The sequence below is a fragment of the Lissotriton vulgaris genome, chromosome 2_1, assembly GCF_964263255.1.
Source record: "Lissotriton vulgaris chromosome 2_1, aLisVul1.2, whole genome shotgun sequence".
In the NCBI taxonomy this organism is placed as follows: Eukaryota; Metazoa; Chordata; class Amphibia; order Caudata; family Salamandridae; genus Lissotriton; species Lissotriton vulgaris.
In genome coordinates, this window is record NC_141687.1 from 311,606,954 (window position 1) to 311,628,047 (window position 21,094).

Consider the following 21,094-nt stretch of genomic DNA (forward strand, 5'->3'; position numbering starts at 1 on the left):
GCCACTCTCAATCCTTCGTGGCAGTTCCACATTGGCAATGGAAAAATCCCGAATGCTGTGGCCCCCAATTTGGCAGGGTGGTGCAATCTCGGCGGCAATGGCGGCCGCCAAACATTAAAGCTCCAGGGTGCCCAACAGGGTGAGATGCACTCTAATGCCAACAAATCTAGCAGGTATGAGCGATCACAGCATGCTTCGTCATCAGTTGTGCCATACGCGTTTCGAAGTAACCTTCTCCTTCAGAGGCTGTTGGCGATAAAGAGTGTGCGTGTGATGGCTCCGCCCCTTATATATTGGACGCCCTCGGATGGGCTTCTTTATAGAGCCACTGCATGCTGGACATTGGAGTCCACACAACGCGCTAACTTGCTGCTGGTAATTTCATAGCCCACAATAGAGCCTCAGTACACTTCTGCCACTCTCAATCCTTCGAGGCAGTTCCTTATTCGTGATGGAAAAATCCCCAAGGCTGTGGCGCCCAAGTTAGCTGGGTGGTGCAATCTCAGCGGCAAAGGCGGCCGCCAAGCATTAAAACTCCAGGGTGCCCAACAGAGTGAGATGCACTCTAAAGCCAACAAATCTAGCAGGTATGAGCAATCACAGCACTCCAATATCTATTACATCTTCATTGTCAGTTGTGCCTTACGTGTTTCGATGTAACCTTATTCTTCAGAGGCAGTTGGCGAGGAAGAGTGCGCGTTTGATGGCTCTGCCCCTGATATATTGCAAGCCCTCGGGTGGGCTTCTGTAAAGAGTTAAAGCATGCTGGGCATTGGAGTCCGCAGAACGAACTAACTTGCTGCTGGTAAGGTCTTATCCCACAATAGAGCCTCAGTACACTTCTGCCACTCTCAATTCTTCATGCTAGTTCCACATTTGCGATGTAAATATCCGCAACACTGTGGCCCCCAAATTAACAGAGTGGTGCAATCTCAGCGGCAAGGGCGGCCGCAAAACATTAAAGCAACAAGGCACCCAACAGGGTGAGATGCAGGCATGAGCGATCACAGCATGCCAATATCTTTTGCAGCTATGTCGTCAGTTGTGCCTTACGTGTTTCGAAGTAACCTTCTTGTTCAGAGGCTGTTGACAATGAAGAGTGCGTGTGTGATGTCTGCCGCTTATATATTGCACACCTTCGGATGGGCTTCTGTATAGAGTCAATGGATGCTGGGCAATGGAGTCCGCACAACGCACTAATTTGCTGCTGGTAAGTTCATAGCCCACAATAGAGCCTCAGTACACTTCTGCCACTCTCAATCCTTCGTGGCAGTTCCACATTCGCGATAGAAGAATCCCCAATGTTGTGGCCCCCAAGTTAGTGGGTGGTCCAATCTCGGCAGCAAAGGCGGCAGCCAAACATTAAAACTCCAGGTTGCCCAACAGGGTGAGATGCACTTTAAAGCCAACAAATCTAGCAGGTATGAGCGATCACAGCATGCCGATAATTTTTGCAGTTTCGTCGTCCATTGTGCCGTACGCGTTTCGAAGTAACCTTCTTCTTCAGAGGCAGTTGGCGATGAAGAGTCTGCGTGTGATGGCTCCGCTCCTTATATATTGCACGCCCTCAGATGGGTTTCTGTATAGAGTCAATGCCTGTTTGGCCATTGGAGTCCACACAATGCACTAATTTGCTGCTGGTAAGTTCATAGCCCACAGTAGAGCCTTGGTACACTTCTGCCACTCTCAATCCTTCATGGCAGTCCCACATTCGCGATGGAAAAATCCCCAACGCTGCTGCCCCCAAGTTAGCAGGGTGGTGCAATCTCGGTGGCAAGGGTGGACGCCAAACATTAAAACTCCAGGGTGCCCAACAGGGTGAGATGCACTCTAAAGCCAACAAATCTAGCAGGTATGAGCGATAACAGCACGCCGATATCTATCGCAGCTTCGTTGTCAGTTGTGCCTTACGCGTTTCGAAGTTACCTTATTCTTCAGAGGTTGTTGGTGATAGAGTCAATGCATGCTGGGCATTGGAGTCCGCACAACGCACTAATTTGCTGCTGGTAAGTTCGTAGCCCACAATAGAGCCTCGGTACACTTCTGCCGCTCTCAATCCTTCGAGGCAGTTCCACATACGCGATAGAAAAATACCCAATTCTTTCGCAGCTTTGTCGTCAGTTATGCCTTACGTGTTCCGAAGTAACCTTCTTGTTCAGAGGCTTTTGGCGATGAAGAGTGTACGTGTGATGGCTCCTCCCCTTATATGTTGAACGCCCTCAGATGGGCTTCTGTATAGAGTCAATGCATGCTGGGCAATGGAGTCCGCACAACACACTAATTAACTGCTGGTACCATGACCCTGATGCCGCAAAAGCGGCAAGAGGCAGGATAAAAACACTGCGGCCCTCCCGCAGCGCTGGACAACTGAACCACTGGGACTCTGCTAAGCAGCATCTGCTGCTGCCGTGAGGGGAACGGCTGAATTCCACCAATCCAGGCCGTGAGGGGAGCAGCCCAACTACAACCCTCGAAAGCCCTTGGGCACCCGTGCTCCTGATGCGGCAAACGCGCCCAGAGGCGCAATAAAAACAATGCGGCCCTCCTGCAGCGCACAACAACAGAACCATCAGGACTCTGCTAAGCAGCATCCACTGCTTCCGTGAGGTAATGGCTGAATTCCACCAATCCAGGCCGTGAGGGGAACGGCCAAATTACAACCCCCAGAAGCCCTCCGTACCCATGTTCCTGACTACGCAAATGCGCCAGGAGGCGCAATAAAAACACTGTGGCCATCCTGCAGCACGCTACAGAACCACCAGGACTTTGCTAAGCAGCATACCCTGCTGCCGTAAGGGGAATGGCTGAATTCCACCAATCCAGGCCATGAGGTTAATGGCCCAACTACAACCCCCAGAAGCCCTCGCGCACCCGTGCTCCTGATACCGCAAAGGCGCAAGGAGGTGCTATAAAAACACTGCAGCCCTCCTGCAGTGCACGACAACAGAACCACTGGGACTCTGCTAAGCAGCATCCACTGCTGCTCTGAAGGGAATGGCTGAATTCCACCAATCCAGGTAGTTGGGGAATGGCCCAATTCCATCTCCCAGAAGCCCCCCGCACCCGTGCTCCTGACTCCGCAAACGCAGCAGGAGGTGCAATAAAAACACAGGGGCCCTCCCGCAGCACGGGATAACAGAACCACTGGGACTCTGCTAAGCAGCATCTGCTGCTGCAGTGAGGGGAACGGCTGAATTCCACCAATCCAGGCCGTGAGGGGAACGGCTCAACTACAGCCCCCAGAAGCCCTCACGCACCTGTGCTCCTGACACCGCAACCACGCCTGGAGGCACAATCAAAACACAGTGGCCCTCCCACTGTGTGAGACATGTGCAGGCATGCACGTGCAAAGCCCGAGCCAAGGGCAGACCCATCTGTGCCCGTCTGCAGCTTGGAGAGGCTGGGCTGGGCCAGGTCCCTTGATCCTTGTGACCAGGACATTGCTACGCCAGGATACGGCTCAGTGGGCTAAAGCCCGCAATGTACCTTCTTGACCTGTACTTATTGTGGTGACTGTGCCTTTTTTAGATACAATTTTACTACCTAACTTTTAGCGTTTTGTAGCCTTCGTGCTTTAATTTTAAGAAGTGCCTTTTGTTGTCCCTATTCTGAAGCGGAAGTGTTCAGATTTGGTACTGTGGGCGATATCAAGTCTATATCAAGTCAAAGTGATTCCTGATTATCTGGAAATGGGTAAAAGGAAATGTCAATGTCAGATATTCTTGTAAAGCGCACAACTCACCGGGAGGTCTCATGGCACTGTTGGGGACCCTCAGGGACAAATGCTGAAGGCCCAGTCAGAACGATATACTCCTTCTTAACCAGGGCGGCTAATGCCATAACAAAGGAGATAGCCCTAACTGAGAAAAGACTCTCCCTGGAGACTGAGAAAATAGCACTGGGCAATGCTGAGAGTGGTTTAATTCAGGAGGAAAACAGTGTCTCAACAGAAGAAATATGTTCTACCATACCCCCAATCATATTGTCAGAAGGCCAAATGGGTGACCAAGACTTACTTACCAGTATTCCTGTAGCCACTCTAACAGTAAGCGATGATCTGGATTGCCCCCTGACCAAGAGAAAATGAACAGGCAGAAACAAAGCACTGAGAAAGTCTCTGCGGACAAAAACAACTCCGCCATCGGCTGAATTAAATCAGAAACTGCTGATGGACAGCCTTTTCTTAAGGCTAGAGACCATGACTAAAGCCTTGTTAGTACCTGTAATTTCCAAGTTAGAAGGCATTAAGTCAAAGTTTGATTATTTTGTTTCCATACACAGTAACTGTTCTTCTGGGTATGACACAGGAGCCGGAGGGAGGGGGCGCCTGCCAAGTTCCTATTGGTTCGGCACAAATACCCCAGGTTGGTAGCACCCAAGTACATCAGGCAAACAGTACTCAAGCCCAATCGGGTATGTCTCATCCTATTAATAAAATTACTGATCCTAGTCGCACCCAAGTATATCAGGCAACCAGTACTCAAGCCCAATTGGGTATGTCTCATCCTAGTAATACAATTACTGACTGTGCTCCAGGGAGATGGTCACTGCATCCCAGGCAGTCCATCAGAAAGTGCAGGAAAGTGTCAACGAGGACCTGCTATTTACACACACTTTAGTTCAACCCAAACTGTTAACGACTGCAAACAAATGCATACTAGATCTCGCACCCCAATCAGTGCCCTTAGTAGCTGTGCTTTTGGTTGTTCTTCCACTTACATTTGGAATTAAGGAATCCTCATTGGATCTTATACACAAGACCATTCATTGGTGTAACAATAATGTGACAAATGGCTTAAATATTTCTCCAGACATCATTATGGCCAGAAGGATTAGTTGGATGGGTCATGGGACTAGGAAAAATATTGAGGGGGATTGAATAATTGTCAATTTCAGACATCCCATGCAAGCCAAAGCATTAGTAGATTGTCAACATAAGAATGGTATTAAATCTAAAATTAAAATAGTCTCATTGCAAACTTTTTATCCCCCTAAACTTTCTTTAGTAAACCGCGATTGGCAGAGGCTCTTTAAGCTGGTTACACGCCCCCAAGAAAGAAGTTCAAATACTACACTACCACTAACAAATCGATATCTACCATTAGCTAACCCTCAGGGACTTGATGCAAATGATTGACTGGTTATGGTAGCGGGGACAACACAGGTCAGAATTCTCAACCGAAAGCTCATATTGAACCAATAACAGTTACCTCCATACCCCAACGCTTGTTGGATAATCCCCCTAACTCTACCCCATCCCAATTATTTCCAATGATGTGTCAACAAAGGTATTGTCCTGGGATATAGCTGGGCCAAAGAAGCTGGGTCAAAGAAGGGTGATATTTCTTGGGTAAACATTCTTGCAAAACACCATATTATTGCTCTACAAGAGACCTGGGAGCCCAATGATTGTTTTTATCTGGATGGCTTCACCACGTTTTGCAAAAATGCAATACCCCGTCTAATATGGGCAGAGCCAAGGGAGGTCTTCTTTCAATGTTCAGTCTTAAACTTTATTATAGGGCCAAACTGATTGATTCTCTTTCACCTCACGTGTTAGCAGTGGAACTGTCAGGAAAGAACCTTACTACCTTGTTAGTCGTGACTTTTTAAAATTCCTTCTCCAGGATTCAAGAGACCGAACACCTTTTGGCCTCAGAAGATCTAGTAAAAAATTACGGAGAAGGCAGTCAAGTTTATTATGACATGCTAATTTTGGGGGATTTTAATACTCAAAAATGTTGTCTTAATTGTCCCTCAATGTTGGAGGAGGAAGACGATTTACCGGTGTCAAACCACTTTGAGCACACACTATCCGGCATTTTCTTAGAAGGTCTGCTCTCCACGTACAATCTGCATTGTTTAGATAAGTCTGCCCTGGTTCCCACCTATGTAGGTAATGGTAGCTCAAGTATAATTGATTATATTTTTCTATCTGCCTTATTAATTTCGGCCGTACAGATTTTTAACATTGTTTGTAACTGTTTTAGTGACCATAACCCTTTAATATTGGTTCTCTTCTTCTCGTCTGTCTTAAAGGGGGGGCTGCGAACCAAATTACTAACACAAATATTAGTACTAAAGACCAAGCACAAAGGTTGAGGTGGGAAAAGATCACTCCAGAGAGTTTCTTGGAGTATTTGTATACGACCTGTGCCTCGGAGCTTCAAGTATATATGGACCTGGTATTACAGGACAGAGATACTTTAGAAGCCTTTGACACCATCATTAAACAGGCTGGTTTTAATTTAGTGACTAAAACCAAAGTGAAATCCCCAAGACTAAAAAGGTGGTTTGATGATACTTGCTCAGCCGTCCATAAGGAGTTAATGAAGACTGTCAAGAAAAAACCGAGGGACCCAATACTAACTAGGAGCTGCAGGAAGGCATATAAATTAGCACAGTTCATGAGAAGAAAAAACAATTAAGAGAGCATGCCTGGGAGGAGCTTAGTCAAGCTAGCTTCCTGTCCGATAGCTCTAGATTTTGGTCTATAGTTAACAGTCCCTTTTTTCTGATGTGTCAAATTCTAGCAAGGATTTCATAATACCTGCAGGGAGATGAGTCCAGCATTTTGGCAATATTTATAGTTATACCAATCTAGCAGAAGCCGTGGGACATGCAGCTCCCGGACTAGCTAAGTGCGCCCTTCATTTCAGAATAGATGAGGTCTCGAAAGCCATTATTTCAACATCAGGCGGAAAGGCTCCTGGTCCTGATGGGGTACCAGCTGATCTTTATAAGGCTGACCCCAAAGTTTGGGCTAAGATTTTAACACATGTTTTTAATGCTGCTTGTGCTTACGGCTTCTCCTCGTCATGGGCAAAGGCAAACATTGTCCCCATCTTTAAAAAGGGTCCCCGTGATGATCTGGCATGTTATAGACCAATTTCGCTTTTAGATTCTGCATCCACAATTATGGGTAAGGTAGTTCTGGATCGCCTCACAGCCTGGCTTGATCATGGCAATGTTATCTCCGATCTCCAATATGGATTCAGGCAGGGGAAAGGGACACTAGATCAATGCCTGAATCTCCATGTGGTGATCGGGAAGTACACCATTGCCAAGGGAGGGGTCCTGCATCTGGCCTTCATGGATCTAACCTCAGCTTTTGACCTTGTCAATAGGTCTAAGCTTTGGTTGATCCTCCGTGATATAGGGCTAGATGCAGAACTGATCTCCTCCCTGCATACCACTCATGCTACCCCCACAACTGTGGTACAGTTTAAAGAAGATGGCAGCCTGGCAAACTCTTGGCCGGTAGGAAGGGGAGTCCGGCAGGGGTGCATTTTGGCCCCCTTACTATTTCCGCTATACAATAATACATTTCGGGACACTTCAATATCATCCTACAAGGACATACCTAGGGCCGGCACTAAAATGATCCCCACATCCCTGTACACTAATGACGCATTTTTATGTCTGGAAATGCAAGGGGCCTGCAACAACTCCTGAATTGTTTTTTAGATTTTATGAATTCATTAGACTTAATCACAAATTTTAAGAAATCTCATGCCATGTACATAGGCTCTTGAAAGGCGGCCAAGCCTAAATTTTGCTGTAATGGGGACAAACTAACTAAGGTATCCGCGTTCCCATACCTAGGGGTGCTCTTTGATGACCAAGGTGCATGGTGTGCGCAACGAACACTTAACAAAAATTCCTAGCTAGAGCGGCAGGGGTCACTCTGGACTTCGCAAAGAGACTAGGGTCAAAACCCCTCCCTGCACTACTGAAGGTCTATAATACAAAATGCATTCCCATGGTTATGTACGGATGTGATATTTGGGGCTACAAGGACGTCAAATTTATACAAGTGGCAGAGAATAATTTTTTGCGCACATTTCTTGGGGTCCCTGTTGCTACTCCTGATTACAATCTGCATGAAGAATTGGGGGTGGGGTATATTTCGGACCGGATTGCAGTTTCCCAATTGTTACGTCTGGGCTCAACCTTCCCCAAATTTAAACCAACTCATATTTTCAGATTGCATTGCGCTAGAGGGAGCCCTACACATCCCTTGGCTGAAATACATAAAGGAAGAGACAAGATGTCTTGGTTGTCCAGAATTGTTTTTGACCCCGAGACCATTGGGCAAGACCGCAATTATAGATTTTAAATGGCAGTTTGTGGATAGGCGGAAATGCCTCATGGAGGAGGTTGAGTTAGCTAAACCCTTGATGAGAAGGTCTTTTACATTGAGCTTAGGTCCGCAGCTGCAACCATATTTATCGTAGGTCAACAAACCATACCATTCTTTTGTTTTGACAAGATTTCATTTAAATATGGTTCCTTGGCTGCTGGCATTTTTGAGAGGATACTCAAAACCGGAATCACGAAAACCCTGCCCCTGTGATAACTTCTCGGAGCAGGATACCTTACACCTAATGTTCTTCTGTAATTTTTATGATTCTTTGCGCAGGCAGCACATTCTTCCTTTACTTAGATATTGTCAGTTTGCCCAAGTGAGGTCAGCCCTCCTCTGTCTACAAATGCTAGCCACATCTCTAGTTTGTTTTGGGGTCACAAGCTTTTTAGTCGGGCCATTAGACAGAGGACTAGACTATCATTGCAATAGCAAGCCTGTGTTACTAGCTGGTTCAAATATCTTTTCTTAACTAATGCCTTACATTTTTTAATGTGATTTTACCTATGGACTTGGTTTACTATTCTAGCACAGTTGCACTTTATATAATATGGTTTTTAAACATTTTTTAGCATGAGTACTGTAATTGTAATGTAGGATGATGTTATTATAATGTATTCTGAAGGAATGTGTATTTCTATAATATTGTATGCTTTTATGACTCTTGGCTGTCGAATAAAGTACTTTTGACTGACTGGCTGACTATTTTCGAAAGAAATGATAGATATCTGGCCAACAAACGAAATCCTTGTGATATGGCCCTGATGGTTATTAGTAGTGTTTTCAGTCTTATTTTTGCCCCTACAATTCATGCATTTCCACTGCACCAATAGATATACCTATGCATCAATTGAATTAAGGATTTTTGTAGCAATTCCTAAGCAAAAGGTTTCCAAACTCTAAAATGTGTAATTGATCTTCCACAATCATTAGGTATATATGAGCTATATATTGTACCTGATCTCTACCCTGATTCATAGTTATTTCTGCTCATGTTCCACTTTATTCCACTGCCATAGAACCTTGAATCTCCATTTATTGTGGCAGGATTCGTAGGAGGTCACATTAGTGTTGGAACAGAGGCTGATATGGCCCCAGCTATTTAGTTCACTTTAGGGGTGGAGCAAGATTTATGGACACAGAACTTTAAGACCAATGTCTGTTGTTTTTCAGATACCATACAGTATGGGCAATGCTGTCAGTGTTCGAGTGGGCAATGCATTGGGAGCTGGAAATGAAGAGCAGGCAAAGAGATCTTCAACCGTTGCTTTGCTAAGCTCAGGTATGTGTATACTCTTTGTACAGTTCTCACACACACATACCTTTTCAGCACATATATCAGCTGAAAACACAAAAGATTTTCATATAGAGTTAAGGTTAATGTTAAAACAAATGCAGATACTGAGGCTGATTCACTTAAGCATTTATGCGTATGGGAAGTAGTACTGCATGAGCACTCTTTAAGTACTCCTTCTTGAATCGGCCCTGAAACATACAACTCCTGATTTATGGCCATTTATGGTCACCCACTGCCTGTATTTCTTAGTGTTAACAGGCAGGTGAGTCCTGGGGACCATCTCACAGTCTCCTAAAGAGACTATGGACATCTCTGCGGGACCTCACCCAACTTGGGTATCCATCTCCTTCCCCAGGACTACACTAGCCATCTGCCTAGACAGTGCACCAGTAGGATCTCCCTCTGTTTACCCTTGTCCCCCCACTCTTCTGCTAGGGACCCTGCTCACCTTTGACAAAATCTCCCACATGACCCTTGCGGACCTGGGTACTCACCCAGCTGTCCGCCTCCTCAGCAAGCTTCCTAGAGTTAGTCTGGCGTACCTTTGGAAAACAATTACTAGACAGGTGCTCCCATGGGATCAAGTCATAGAATGCTTCAAAGACATTACCTTTACTGCCCTTCACCCAATCAAAAAAAGATACACTTTCTACCCAAGTACTTGACTCTAGTTTCTTACAATGTCTAAACCTCTGGTGTCACCCCATACCTGGTCATCAAGGCTTCCTTCATTTGGACATAGGAATTCTGATCCTCAGAGGGCAAATCTAACAAGGTATCCTGCCCATCACTGAGTAACCGCCCCCACAACCCCGCTCCCCAACCCTTCTCAGGGACCCGGTGGGAGGTCATAGCTACCTCATAGGCCTTGAACCATTTCCCCAATATATGCATTCTTATGGAACTCCTTAATGACATCTTTGGGGATGAATACTACCCTTGTTTCTACAGGCACAGATGGTGTGCTACCACGAGTGGGAGTAATTTCTAAACTCTTGGCTTTCAATTCCAACTCCCTCAACATCTTTTCATGCTCTAAATCCATTATCTCATCTTCCAAGGGTAACGTCTTATTCTCTAACTCCATCTTGCTACCTAGCTTGAGCTCGGCTAGCTCCAACTTATGCATTCTATCCCTCTCCCTGTCCTCCAGCCCCTCTTGGGACAGGCCCTTTGAAGAAACACTGCTGCCTGGCCTGGAAGGTACTTTCTCCCTGGTCAGGGCCAACTGCCCATTTCTATTCGCTGCTTCCTCCCTAAGCTGTTCAGGATGCTCAGTAGCATTTCTAGATTCCAACCAAGCCCTCAGCGCCTTTTGGAACTCTTCCTTCCTCTTCCTGGTGATGCCTTTCACAGGGATTTTAAATTTTTACAGAGGGTTTTAAGCTGTGGCACAGAGTAGGTATCCACCCTATCTTCTTCAAATTGTAGATCCGTAGATGCGTTGGATGCTGCTTTTGTCATGGTGGCAAGAATTGGCAGTTCTTAGCAAAAATAGAAGTCCCAAGGAAAATATTCCACCAAAAATGTATGTGGCCGCGTTATGGTCTGCACTCACTAGTAGTGTACACCAATCACTGTATCTGAGTCACAAATGCAAGTCCAAATCCTCCCCGCTGACGACCAATGTTAGAAATGGGGGTCTCTAGTTCGCAATGGATTGCACCTTTGTCCAAATAGAGACCCTTGCTTTTAGTCAGGGTAAGGGGCTACATTTCTAAAATAACCTCTGCTCACCCCTTTGGTAGCTTGGCACGAGCAGAAAGGCTTATTTCAGAGGCAGTGTGTAAAGCATTTGTGAACACATACAGTAATACAGTAAAAACACTACAAATGGACACCACACCAGTTTAGAAAAATAAGTAATCTTTACTAGACTTAACATAAGACCAAACGACAAAAACCCACAATACTGTAATAAAAATCTGACTTTAAAATGCAGAAATAGCTTAGTTCAATGTAGATGGTAAATGTGACACTTTACTCTCAAAGTACCTTGGATGAGTCACGCAATACAAACAAAAAGGGTCAGAGGGAAGGTAATGCGTCGGTTCCTTGCTTCGGGGGAGGTGATGCATCAGTTCTTTACTGCAAGGGAGGGGAGGTGATGCATCAGTTCCTTACTGGAGAGGAGGTGATGCGTCGGTTTCTTACTGCGTTCCGGTTACTATTCAACAAGATGGCGCCTTGATGCGATGCGACGATCTGGTGCGATGTGACAAAAGTGATGCAACAACGTGGTTGCGATGCGTGCACGCCCGACGGCCGTGTGGCAAAATCAATGAACTTTGGAGCCACGACAGGCCCTGCGACATGCTTCTCTTGTGATGAGAAAATGATTTCTGCGGCGGCGGCACGCTTCTCCGGTGATGCGACACGCTTCATCTGCTATGCGACGGCGAACAGCTGAGGCACGCTTCTTCGGCGATGCAACGGCAATTGCTGTGGCGGTGACATGCTTCTCCTTGTTGCGTCGCACTTCCAGCTCCCAGCGACAAGCAGTCTCTCAGAGGGCCCAAACAACAGCAGGCACCTCACTGCAGGTAGAATTCTCAGCAAGGGAATTCAGAGGGAGCTGGTGGTGAGGTCTTTGTGTCCCTGAGACTTCAGAGCAGGAGGCAAGCTCAGTGACAAGCCCTTAGAAATCTTCCTCTAGATAGTAAAAGTTCACACAAAGTTCCTTTTCTCCTTTCCTTGGCAATAAAGTAACCACTGCAGACCAACCCCAAACAGCAAACAGCACAGGGGCAGCAATCTTCCTTCAGCTTCTCTGGTTCTTCTCCTTGGCATAGGGTTCATCTTGATTTCCAGAAGTGATCTAAAGTTCTGGGGTCTAGGCCCCAATATTTATACTGCAAAATCATTTGTCCTCTGAAGGCAGAGGGTGCCTGTGCCCAGCTAAAACCAGTTCTGTCCTCTTGGGTGCAGCTTCCTGGCAGGAGGTGGAGATAGCATTGTTTGAGAGCAGACCTGGCCCAGGTAGCTGAAAGGAAATCTCCTCCCCCTACTCTCTATTCTATGAGGGCTCAGGTCAGTGAAAGGAAATCTCCCCCCCCTCTCTATATTCAAGGCAGGTACTATTCAGCCCAGCCCTGACCCATCAGACTGCTGGAGCAAGGGACCTATCCAGCCCTCTGTCACTCACAAACCAGACATTGAATACATAAACCTAGCAAAGACCTGTTGGATGGCTAGGTAAGAAAATACCTACTTTCTAAAAGTGGTATTTTCAAACACAGAATGTAAATATCACCCTCACTAAAAGATGTATTTTAACATTCTGAGTTCAGGCATACTAAACTCGAATTTCTACCTGTTCCCTGGGTCAGTTAGGATTATAAGATGTTATAATCAAACTTCCCATTCTTGCCTATGGGAACAGGTAGCCTTGCATAGTGAAAAACGGAATTGGCTGTAATTTACTATCAGAGCATGCCACACACATCAGGGCATGCCCTACCTTTTACATACAATGCACCCTGCCACCGGGTCTCCCTTAGGGGTGACTAATATGTAGAAATGGGAAGGTTTAGGGACTGGCAAGTGGGTGCATTTGCCAAGTCAATATGGCAGTCCCAGACTGCACACAGGCTCTGCAATGGTGGGACTGAGTCATATTGGACTGAGCCATATTTTACAGGCTGCTTTGTGGGTGGCACAATCAGTGCTGCAAGCCCACCAGCAGCATTTGATTTACAGGCCCTGGGGAAACATAGTGCACTGTACTAGGGTCTGACAAGTAAATCAAATAAGCCAATCATGGAGTCACTAATCCATTACAACAATTTACAATAGGGAGCACTTGCACTGTGGCACAGAATAGCAGTGGGAAAGTGCCCATAGCTCCTAGACCAGCAAAAACATAGCAAAAACATGGGTGGCAACAGCCAAAAATGGAAGGGAGACCCACGCCAATGGTGCAAAGTCTAATACTGAACACCAATATTATGCCAACATTTCGACCCCGTAGAGTTAAACATAGAAAGTCATTATTGCTTAAGGTGGACAGAGTACTTCGCTCCACTGGCGGAGCTTCCGGATTTTTGCCTACTCTGCATTCCGCTGAGAACGCAGAGTTGATGCAAAACTCTGACTCTGCAGCAGATCTCAGTTCAGTCCCAGGCCCCACAGTTAGCTCCCCGCCTCCACCCCCCCAATAAATATTTAAAAGAAATTAATAAGGAAGATAAAAAAGCACACTTACTTCTATCGCCGCGTCTCCGGGCTGCCCTTCTCCTTCTCACCGTGGTCTATCCTGCTGAAACCCCTACTTTAGACGAATGTCGTGGTAGGACTGTGCAGGCGTGTGCATTCCTACAAGATGTACGTCTGACGTAGAGGTTCGGTTTGTAGAAGAGACCACGACGAGGCGGAGGAGGGCAGCCCTGTGATGAAGCAATAGAGGTAAGTGTGTTTTTTTTATCTCATTTATTTATTTTCTTTAAATATTTATTTATTAGGAGGTGGTGGAGACGTGTAGCGGAGCTCCACAGAGTTTTTGTTTAACTCTGTGGAGCTCTGCGTAGTGCAACAACGCAAGCTCCGCCCGTTACTTATTGCAATGAAGAAATATTGATGGGAAGCACCTCAGTTGACTTGCAGGGAATTGCATGTTTGAATGGTGTAACGTGTGAAATATGTGACCTACCTAAAGGATGGCACTTCTAAGGTGGTTCTCTATCGATACAATCTGAAAAGGATCCACCATAGTGGTTGGATTTTGGGGAGGTAGTTGTAAAGTTTAAATAAATTAAATGCATTAAAAGCTGGCAGACGTGGTGCCTCGAAGCATGGGTGTAAAAATGTCTAATTTCTAAATATGCTGTGCCTTCAGAGGGACTCACCTAGGTATTGTGAGAAACCTTCTGAGACGTGTATTTTCTTCAATAATTAAATGCAAGGGACCAATCATGCATGACCAAATAATTCTCCATAGGCAATTCTCTTCTTAGTGAATCTGAAATACAGGGGGCATATATGATTTGGATTAAATAAATCCTGCAAAAATGGTTAACGCCGATATGGCGGGTTTAAGCGTTAATTACTCTCCCAGAATAATGTATGGCACTGTCAAGAATCAGTGTGGTAAGAAGCACTGTGTCTCTAGATGGAAAACCTAATCAATGTATGAGTATCGCTGTGTGGGAATTGCAGAAGTCAGTTACACCCACTGCAGTCACAGCAGTGACAAGATGACATTCCACTCCCACTAATGCGGCGCCATAATGGGGGGAAGCCCTTCACAATCCCCACTCACCTTGCTGGATCACAGAACCCTCATACACTCTACAATCAGTTATTCACCCGTTGCAACACTTCAGGGCATTGGGTCACGGGTGGTTACCCCTTTCCCTCAGTCAAGGTAATTTGCCCTCATTATGTTTTACCCCCTACCCACCGTTCAGAATTACACTACATCACACATACAGCAATGCCACAATTCACAGCCCGATGGCTGTACATCTGCTTACACCTCTTCTCAGGTGTTCTGATGTTGTTGATATCCTTACTACACCATATCAGACACAATACGCTCCCTCCATTGCTGCTAACACCTCAGCATATGTTCTGATTACAAATTATTACTTGGCATTTGTGGTCATTTAACTATTGTTGTACGGTACTGTTAAAACTTTCAATTTCAATAAATAGATTTAAACAAAAGAATGAGTATCCCTATGTGGGAAAAACAAGAGGTCAAAAGACTGTAGCTGGAATGGACCCTGCAGTGCGCTGGATCGTGATAATCTAGGCAAAAGTTACCCACATTGCTGCAAACACCATCAAAGATCAGTAAATGCTATCAAAATTAAAAGGAAACAATCAACAAACCATGTAAAATTAAGTTAGGGTGGTGGCAAACTGCTATCATGTGTTGAAAAGCTCCAGAACATACTGAGTGCAGTAAACACGTCTATCTTGCAGGGCTGCAAGCACGTGCCTGCTTGTGCTCACACTGCCATATATTCAACAGATTTCAATGGGATTGCTGCATGTTTGTCACCAAATTTAATTATGATTTGGGGGAAATAACACAGCTTGTGAGAGCTCTAATTACTAATTAAAATTGCAGAATTATAAAACAGTATTAGGCATAATGTTGATCTTCCAAGTAAAAGAACTACAATAGGCATTAAGAAAGCACTACCTTACCCTAGTATAGGGCTGCTATAGTTTGGGATAGGATGAATTTAGAATTGAATAATGTAAATACTTAGGACGTGATATATAGTTTGGTGGATGACTGTCTTCAAAACAAACAAAATAACAATGTGGGACCTCCTTTCCATGCAGACCACTGCCACCATCATGAGCTCCATCCACTCAGGAGCACCCAGAGAGCCCTGCCCTCATCACATGTTCAACCTGGGGAACAGCATCAACAGCAAGTAACTCAATACAATCCTCATCTCATCCTTCACCTCCTCCTCCTGTTCAGAGGGACGGAAACACGTTGAAGTCAAACCGCTCCTCAAGAAAACCCACTGCAGACGTTAAAGAACTCAAACACTACCGGCCAGTCTCCCTTCTCCTTTTTCCCACTACAGTCGTGGAGAAAGCAATAAACCTCCAATTAACCAACAACTTTGAAAATTACAATCTCCTAGACCACTCACAATCTGCATTCTGCACAAATCACAGCACAGTGACCAACCTAATCGCAGCCACCAATGACATCATGGCTCTCCCAGACAGAGAGACCAGAGCCCTTATCCTTCTTTATCTTGCCGCAGCCTTCAACACCATGCCGCACTGGACCCTCCTACACGGGCTCCACCAGATTGAGATGCAAGGGAACATCCTCGGGTGGATTGCATCCTTCTTCACTGGAAGAACCCAAAGCCTTTGTAGAAGCTGAAACAAGAAATAATAAATGATTCCACACATACGACTCTCCGTCAGCACATAGTATAGCAAGGTTTATTAGAGACCAACAAACAGTGGATTAACGTGCAGCATGGAGACATCAGCAAAGTCACTGAATGTCTGAAGAGGTGACGTGTCTGACAGCTTTTATAGGCCCAAACTGCAAAGGATGTAGCATCATAACATACGTAGCACAAATTAAGCATAGTTCATTTGACCAATTAGCAAGGGCCTAAACAGTTATGCACCATTTAAGGTCCGAAACATACTGTTGCCGACCACATGACCCAAGTGGACAGCTTCTGGAACTTTCTACTGTAATGTAAGATATAAGTCTGGTGCTTTTCCAGTTAATAATTGCAACATATAGTAATGACCAAAAACATATTGTGAAATGGGATATGCCGAAATGTACGTGGCTAAGCAAACATCTTCCCTTGCCACATATCTCTGTTGAGCAAGCCTTGCATCACTAAAGCTGTTTCTCTGAAGCTAGAGAAAAGTGCAAGCATCTTGTGCATGTGTTTTTTATGTCAACGTAACAGGGCCTAGAAGCTTACTGCATTTGGTATAATAAAGAAAATGGCTTCTACATTGACCCATCTGATACCAAATCATTATCTCTTAACCCTTCACCTCCATCTCCTCTCCTTCATCATCGTCATTGGTATGGTGTTCCTGAGGTCCATACCATTTATTATGGGGCATCCAGCATGCACAGCAGGATACAAAGGCTGTGCAGCATTCTGGGCAAACCTGGATCATCACGCAGAGTGTTATTAGTACTGTGATTATTACAATAATCACTTCCAATATCCATGATCCCCAGCCTACTAACCATATCATTATGTTTTCCCACATGCTTCCTGTATGTATGCCGTGTGCTTCGTCCCTAATGTTTTTAATCTTGTGTATTGCATCATCTATATTGCGGCTGTTGTCAGGTATATAGGAATAGCACCCCTGCTGGATGACGTGGCAGACTCCTCCCTCTTTGACCAGAATGATGTCTAACGCAACTCTACAGCCCTCATGGCTGTCAGTTCCTCAGTAATATTTCCCATCCCTGTTGCTGAGTGTTGAGTCAGCTAGGTCTTCAATCATTCTTGCTAACAGATGTATTCTCTGTGTGGTGTAGATAACTCCTGCACCAGGGACCATCATCCCAGGACCTGTCATCACATTGTCTGGCCATTCTGGCGTCTTCCTAACTCTCCTTGGCTGTTGGCCTTGGTGTGTAATCTGTACTATGTTGGAAAAATGTGTCATTTCGGGAGTGATGGAGGCAAGATAACAGAGGCCATACCATCCTGGGGGCAGGTAGAAGTATGCCCATTGGCTGCAGACAAAAAATAGTCCCTTGAAACCTACTAGTCCAGGTGAAGACTGCTGATCGCTCTTTCTTATTCGTGACAGCTTGGTGGTGTGTGTACAGTTACTTTCACCAACGAAAATTGAGGGTGTTACTGGTGATGTTACTGAATCTTCACCACCTGAAATTCTGAATGCTAAATCATTCCTTTGCCTTGCATTCCCTTAATCCCTGCTCAACCTTAGCTAACTCTGCAATGCTACAACCAAAATTGCATTTCTTCCTTTCCCATCAGTAGCTGTGTAAATGTGCATGGCAACCTGAAGGGGACGGGGCGTACCTGCACAGCATTCTTATTAGGTGTTGTCCCTCTGTCATTCTGAATGCATGATGGTGCTACTAGCTGTTGTCTTACCCTAAACCTTGGTACTTTCCCCTCAGCCCCTTTGTCCCAACCATCTCTGTCTTTCCATTCCTTATTCCTGCTTGTTTTGTCAAATGTACTCAGTGTTGCCTGATCTCTTTTTGTTGGTTGCATGTTCATGTATGGTACCCACTGGGTCATAGGCCTTGCAATTCCCAATCCTACTGCCATTCCCTTCCCGGGAGCTGCAACAGCTATAGACATGTTATGCTGCCCGAAAAGCATGTCACGTGTCAGGACGCAACCCACATATTTAAAGACCAGGTAGGACATGGTAGCTCATGCTATTTTCTGTGTTTGTTGGTAGGTGGGTGCAAACATAACAGCCAAATATGTTCATTAAGGGTACATACATTTTTAGCATTTCAACTGTTTGTTTCCGTGATATTCGTCCCACAACTCCCTTTCTCCTCCTTCTTTAATGTCAGCCTCCCCCAAATTGTCTTGCTCTTGAAAATCTAGTCTCTCCTCATCATAGGTCACATTTTGATCCCCCTCATCCCCCTGCCGGCCATTGACGAACGGTATTTCGATATCTTTTGCAAATATTATTACCAGTGCAGTCACTATTATCCCTGGGACTGGTGTCAATATTGCTCCTAATACTGATGGCCATTTTCTATCCGGTCTTCCCGTACTTGGCATTGTTCCTTTCTTTCACTTGTTCAGTTAATGTCTCTAATAAGACCAGATCCTATGTCTTCTATTGCATAAATCACACAATCCAAAATGTCAAGGCGTATGTCTGCAATATGTTGTGCTGTTGTTTGTAGTCCAAAAGGGGGGAATGAAATGTCTTGCAAGAGGATTTGGCATAGTCAGTTCCAGCACACTATTTAAGTCTATTCAAAGACATAACAGATTTATATGAATTATTATTTGTCACTCTTCTACTCTCACCTGTATAAACCTAAGCTTTGCAGATCAGTTTGCTGGCATTTGTCGTAATTGCAGTCTAATTCGGTGTTTGCGTACCCTTAAACAAGTGTTCAACTCAGTTCTTTGAGGTTCTAAAGTCTTGTCTTTGATATGTAACTAGCGGGTGATGCACTGCTATGTGCCTAATTGGAGCATCACCAGCAACTCTAACTCGCGGGCTCTGCACCTCATAGGGGTCTATTGGTGCAGACACCAGTCAACCATTTAGAAGGAAACGTTGCTGCCTTGATGGTGTACCATCAGAGGTTACTAGCACATGACAGTTGGCACTCCCTTGTAAGGCAGCTGGTAGAGATGTCTTTGGAGCGGTGATACCCAGATGCCTGGACTTGTCGTGCGCAGTAGGTGACTGCCTCTGGGGTCTTCTGTCTTCTGAAGGAGGCCTAGCCTGCCCCGAGCAGGTATCTGCCTCTTATTTCCTGTTGGTCTTGTCTTGCATGGTGGATCGAAGGTTGTATCTGCGTGGTGCCTCAAATGTCATTGGTGGTGCTGGTAGAGCTGGTTCTCTGCTGTCTGGTCCTTCTGCTTTCTTGGTGTGGGCGCTGTGGATCCAGGATGTCAGCCCTTGGCACTTGACTGCTGTGGTTAGGATGATCTGGTGGGGTCCCTTCTACCTTGGCTGGAGGCAGTGCCGTCGGGTGTGGGCCTTTACCCAGATCCAGTCACCAGGCTGAAGGTCATGAGGCGGTGGAGTTGCTGCTTCTGGAAGAGCCTGCAGAACCTGGTGTACACGTTTGTACTTGTGGGTGGGGGGCATGTCAATGAAGTCCAGCTGGAGGCTCTCAAAGGGTCCGGGGGCGGTGGGAAGTGGCCAGGTGCAGTTTGTGTACCTTTTTCATTATTGTATGGCACTGCCTGCCTGCAAAGTCTTTCTGCTATTTGGCGAAACTTGCAGCTGTACCAGCATTGTGAAAATAGTTTGATTATACCGTCCCTGCCAACGTGTGAGGGACCATGAAAAAGGCGTGCCATGGAGGGGAGCATGGATGAAGGTAGGCATATTTTCCCATTTGGCCCTGTCCATAATCCTTCCTTTGTTTGCACACACCCACCCTTTATCCACTCCTCCTTTACTTCTTTCTCAACTTTGCTCTGAATGTTTATGGGGTCAAAGTGTAAGGAATCATTGGTAGCCTCTGTGTCATTGCTGTTGCCTATCATCCGTACCATAGCTAGTTGACAGCCTGTCAGTGCTATTCTCTTTGCTTCCCCATCAATAACGGATTTCCTTTTCACACATAGTCTTTTGCTGAAGTGTGCGCTGCATATTTGATGATAGCCACCTTTGATGGTAGTAGCAAGGCTTGGAGAAGGTCACTTATCAATTGGGTGTGTTGTATTTGTTGGCCAGCTGATGTGAGGAATCCCCTCATTGACCACAGCCAAAGTCATGGACCACTCTGAAGGCAAACTGGCTGTCTGTGTAAATGTTTGCTCTTTATCCCTTAGCCAATGTGCATGCCCTTGTTAATACCACAAGTTCAGCTGCATGTGCGCTCTTGGCATTTGCCAGCCTTCCCCCTTCCAGTAGTTTATTAGCTGTGCCCACGGCATAGGAGGTCTGCAAAGTTCCTTTGTCATCCCGAAGACATGACCCATCTACAAACAAGTCACCTTGTGAATCGGGAAGTAGTGTATCTTTCAAGTCTGGGCGCACCTTTGTGTGTCTGTGAATGGCTAGTACACACACAATCGTGAAAGGCATCATCTAATTCTAGATCATCCAGCTCGTGCTCTGTTGGCAAAAGGCATGCTGGGTTCAAAGTGGTATATTTGCTGATGACAATGTGTGGTGCTAGCAGTATCAGTTCAAACCTGGTAAGTCGTGCATTTGTCAGGTGCTGAGTTTTAGTAGACATGAGCAGTGTGTCCAGCGCATGGGGAATGTGCAAAATTATGGTGTGTGCCAGCACTATGCTCTCAGACTGTTCTACTGCTAGTGCTGCTGCAGCAACGGCTCGGAGACAAGGCGGGAGCGCAGAGGCCACTGAGTCTAGTGTTGCTGAGTAATATGCCACTGGGCAGTAGTAGGGTCCGTGCTTTTGACTTAACACCCCCAGTGAGCACCCTCCCTTCTCATGGCAGAACAGGTGGAAATCTTTGCTGTAA

At 45.7% G+C, this 21,094-nt stretch overlaps 1 protein-coding gene across 1 annotated transcript in view; it reads left to right on the forward strand.

Moving 5' to 3' along the window:
• LOC147730244 (multidrug and toxin extrusion protein 2-like) overlaps positions 1-21,094 on the forward strand; it is a 1,772,530-nt gene that overhangs the window by 1,087,030 nt on the left and 664,406 nt on the right. The window contains exon 11 of the mRNA XM_086958534.1: positions 9,320-9,428. Coding sequence (XP_086814660.1) covers positions 9,320-9,428 — 109 coding nt within the window. The remainder of the gene's footprint in view (positions 1-9,319; positions 9,429-21,094) is intronic.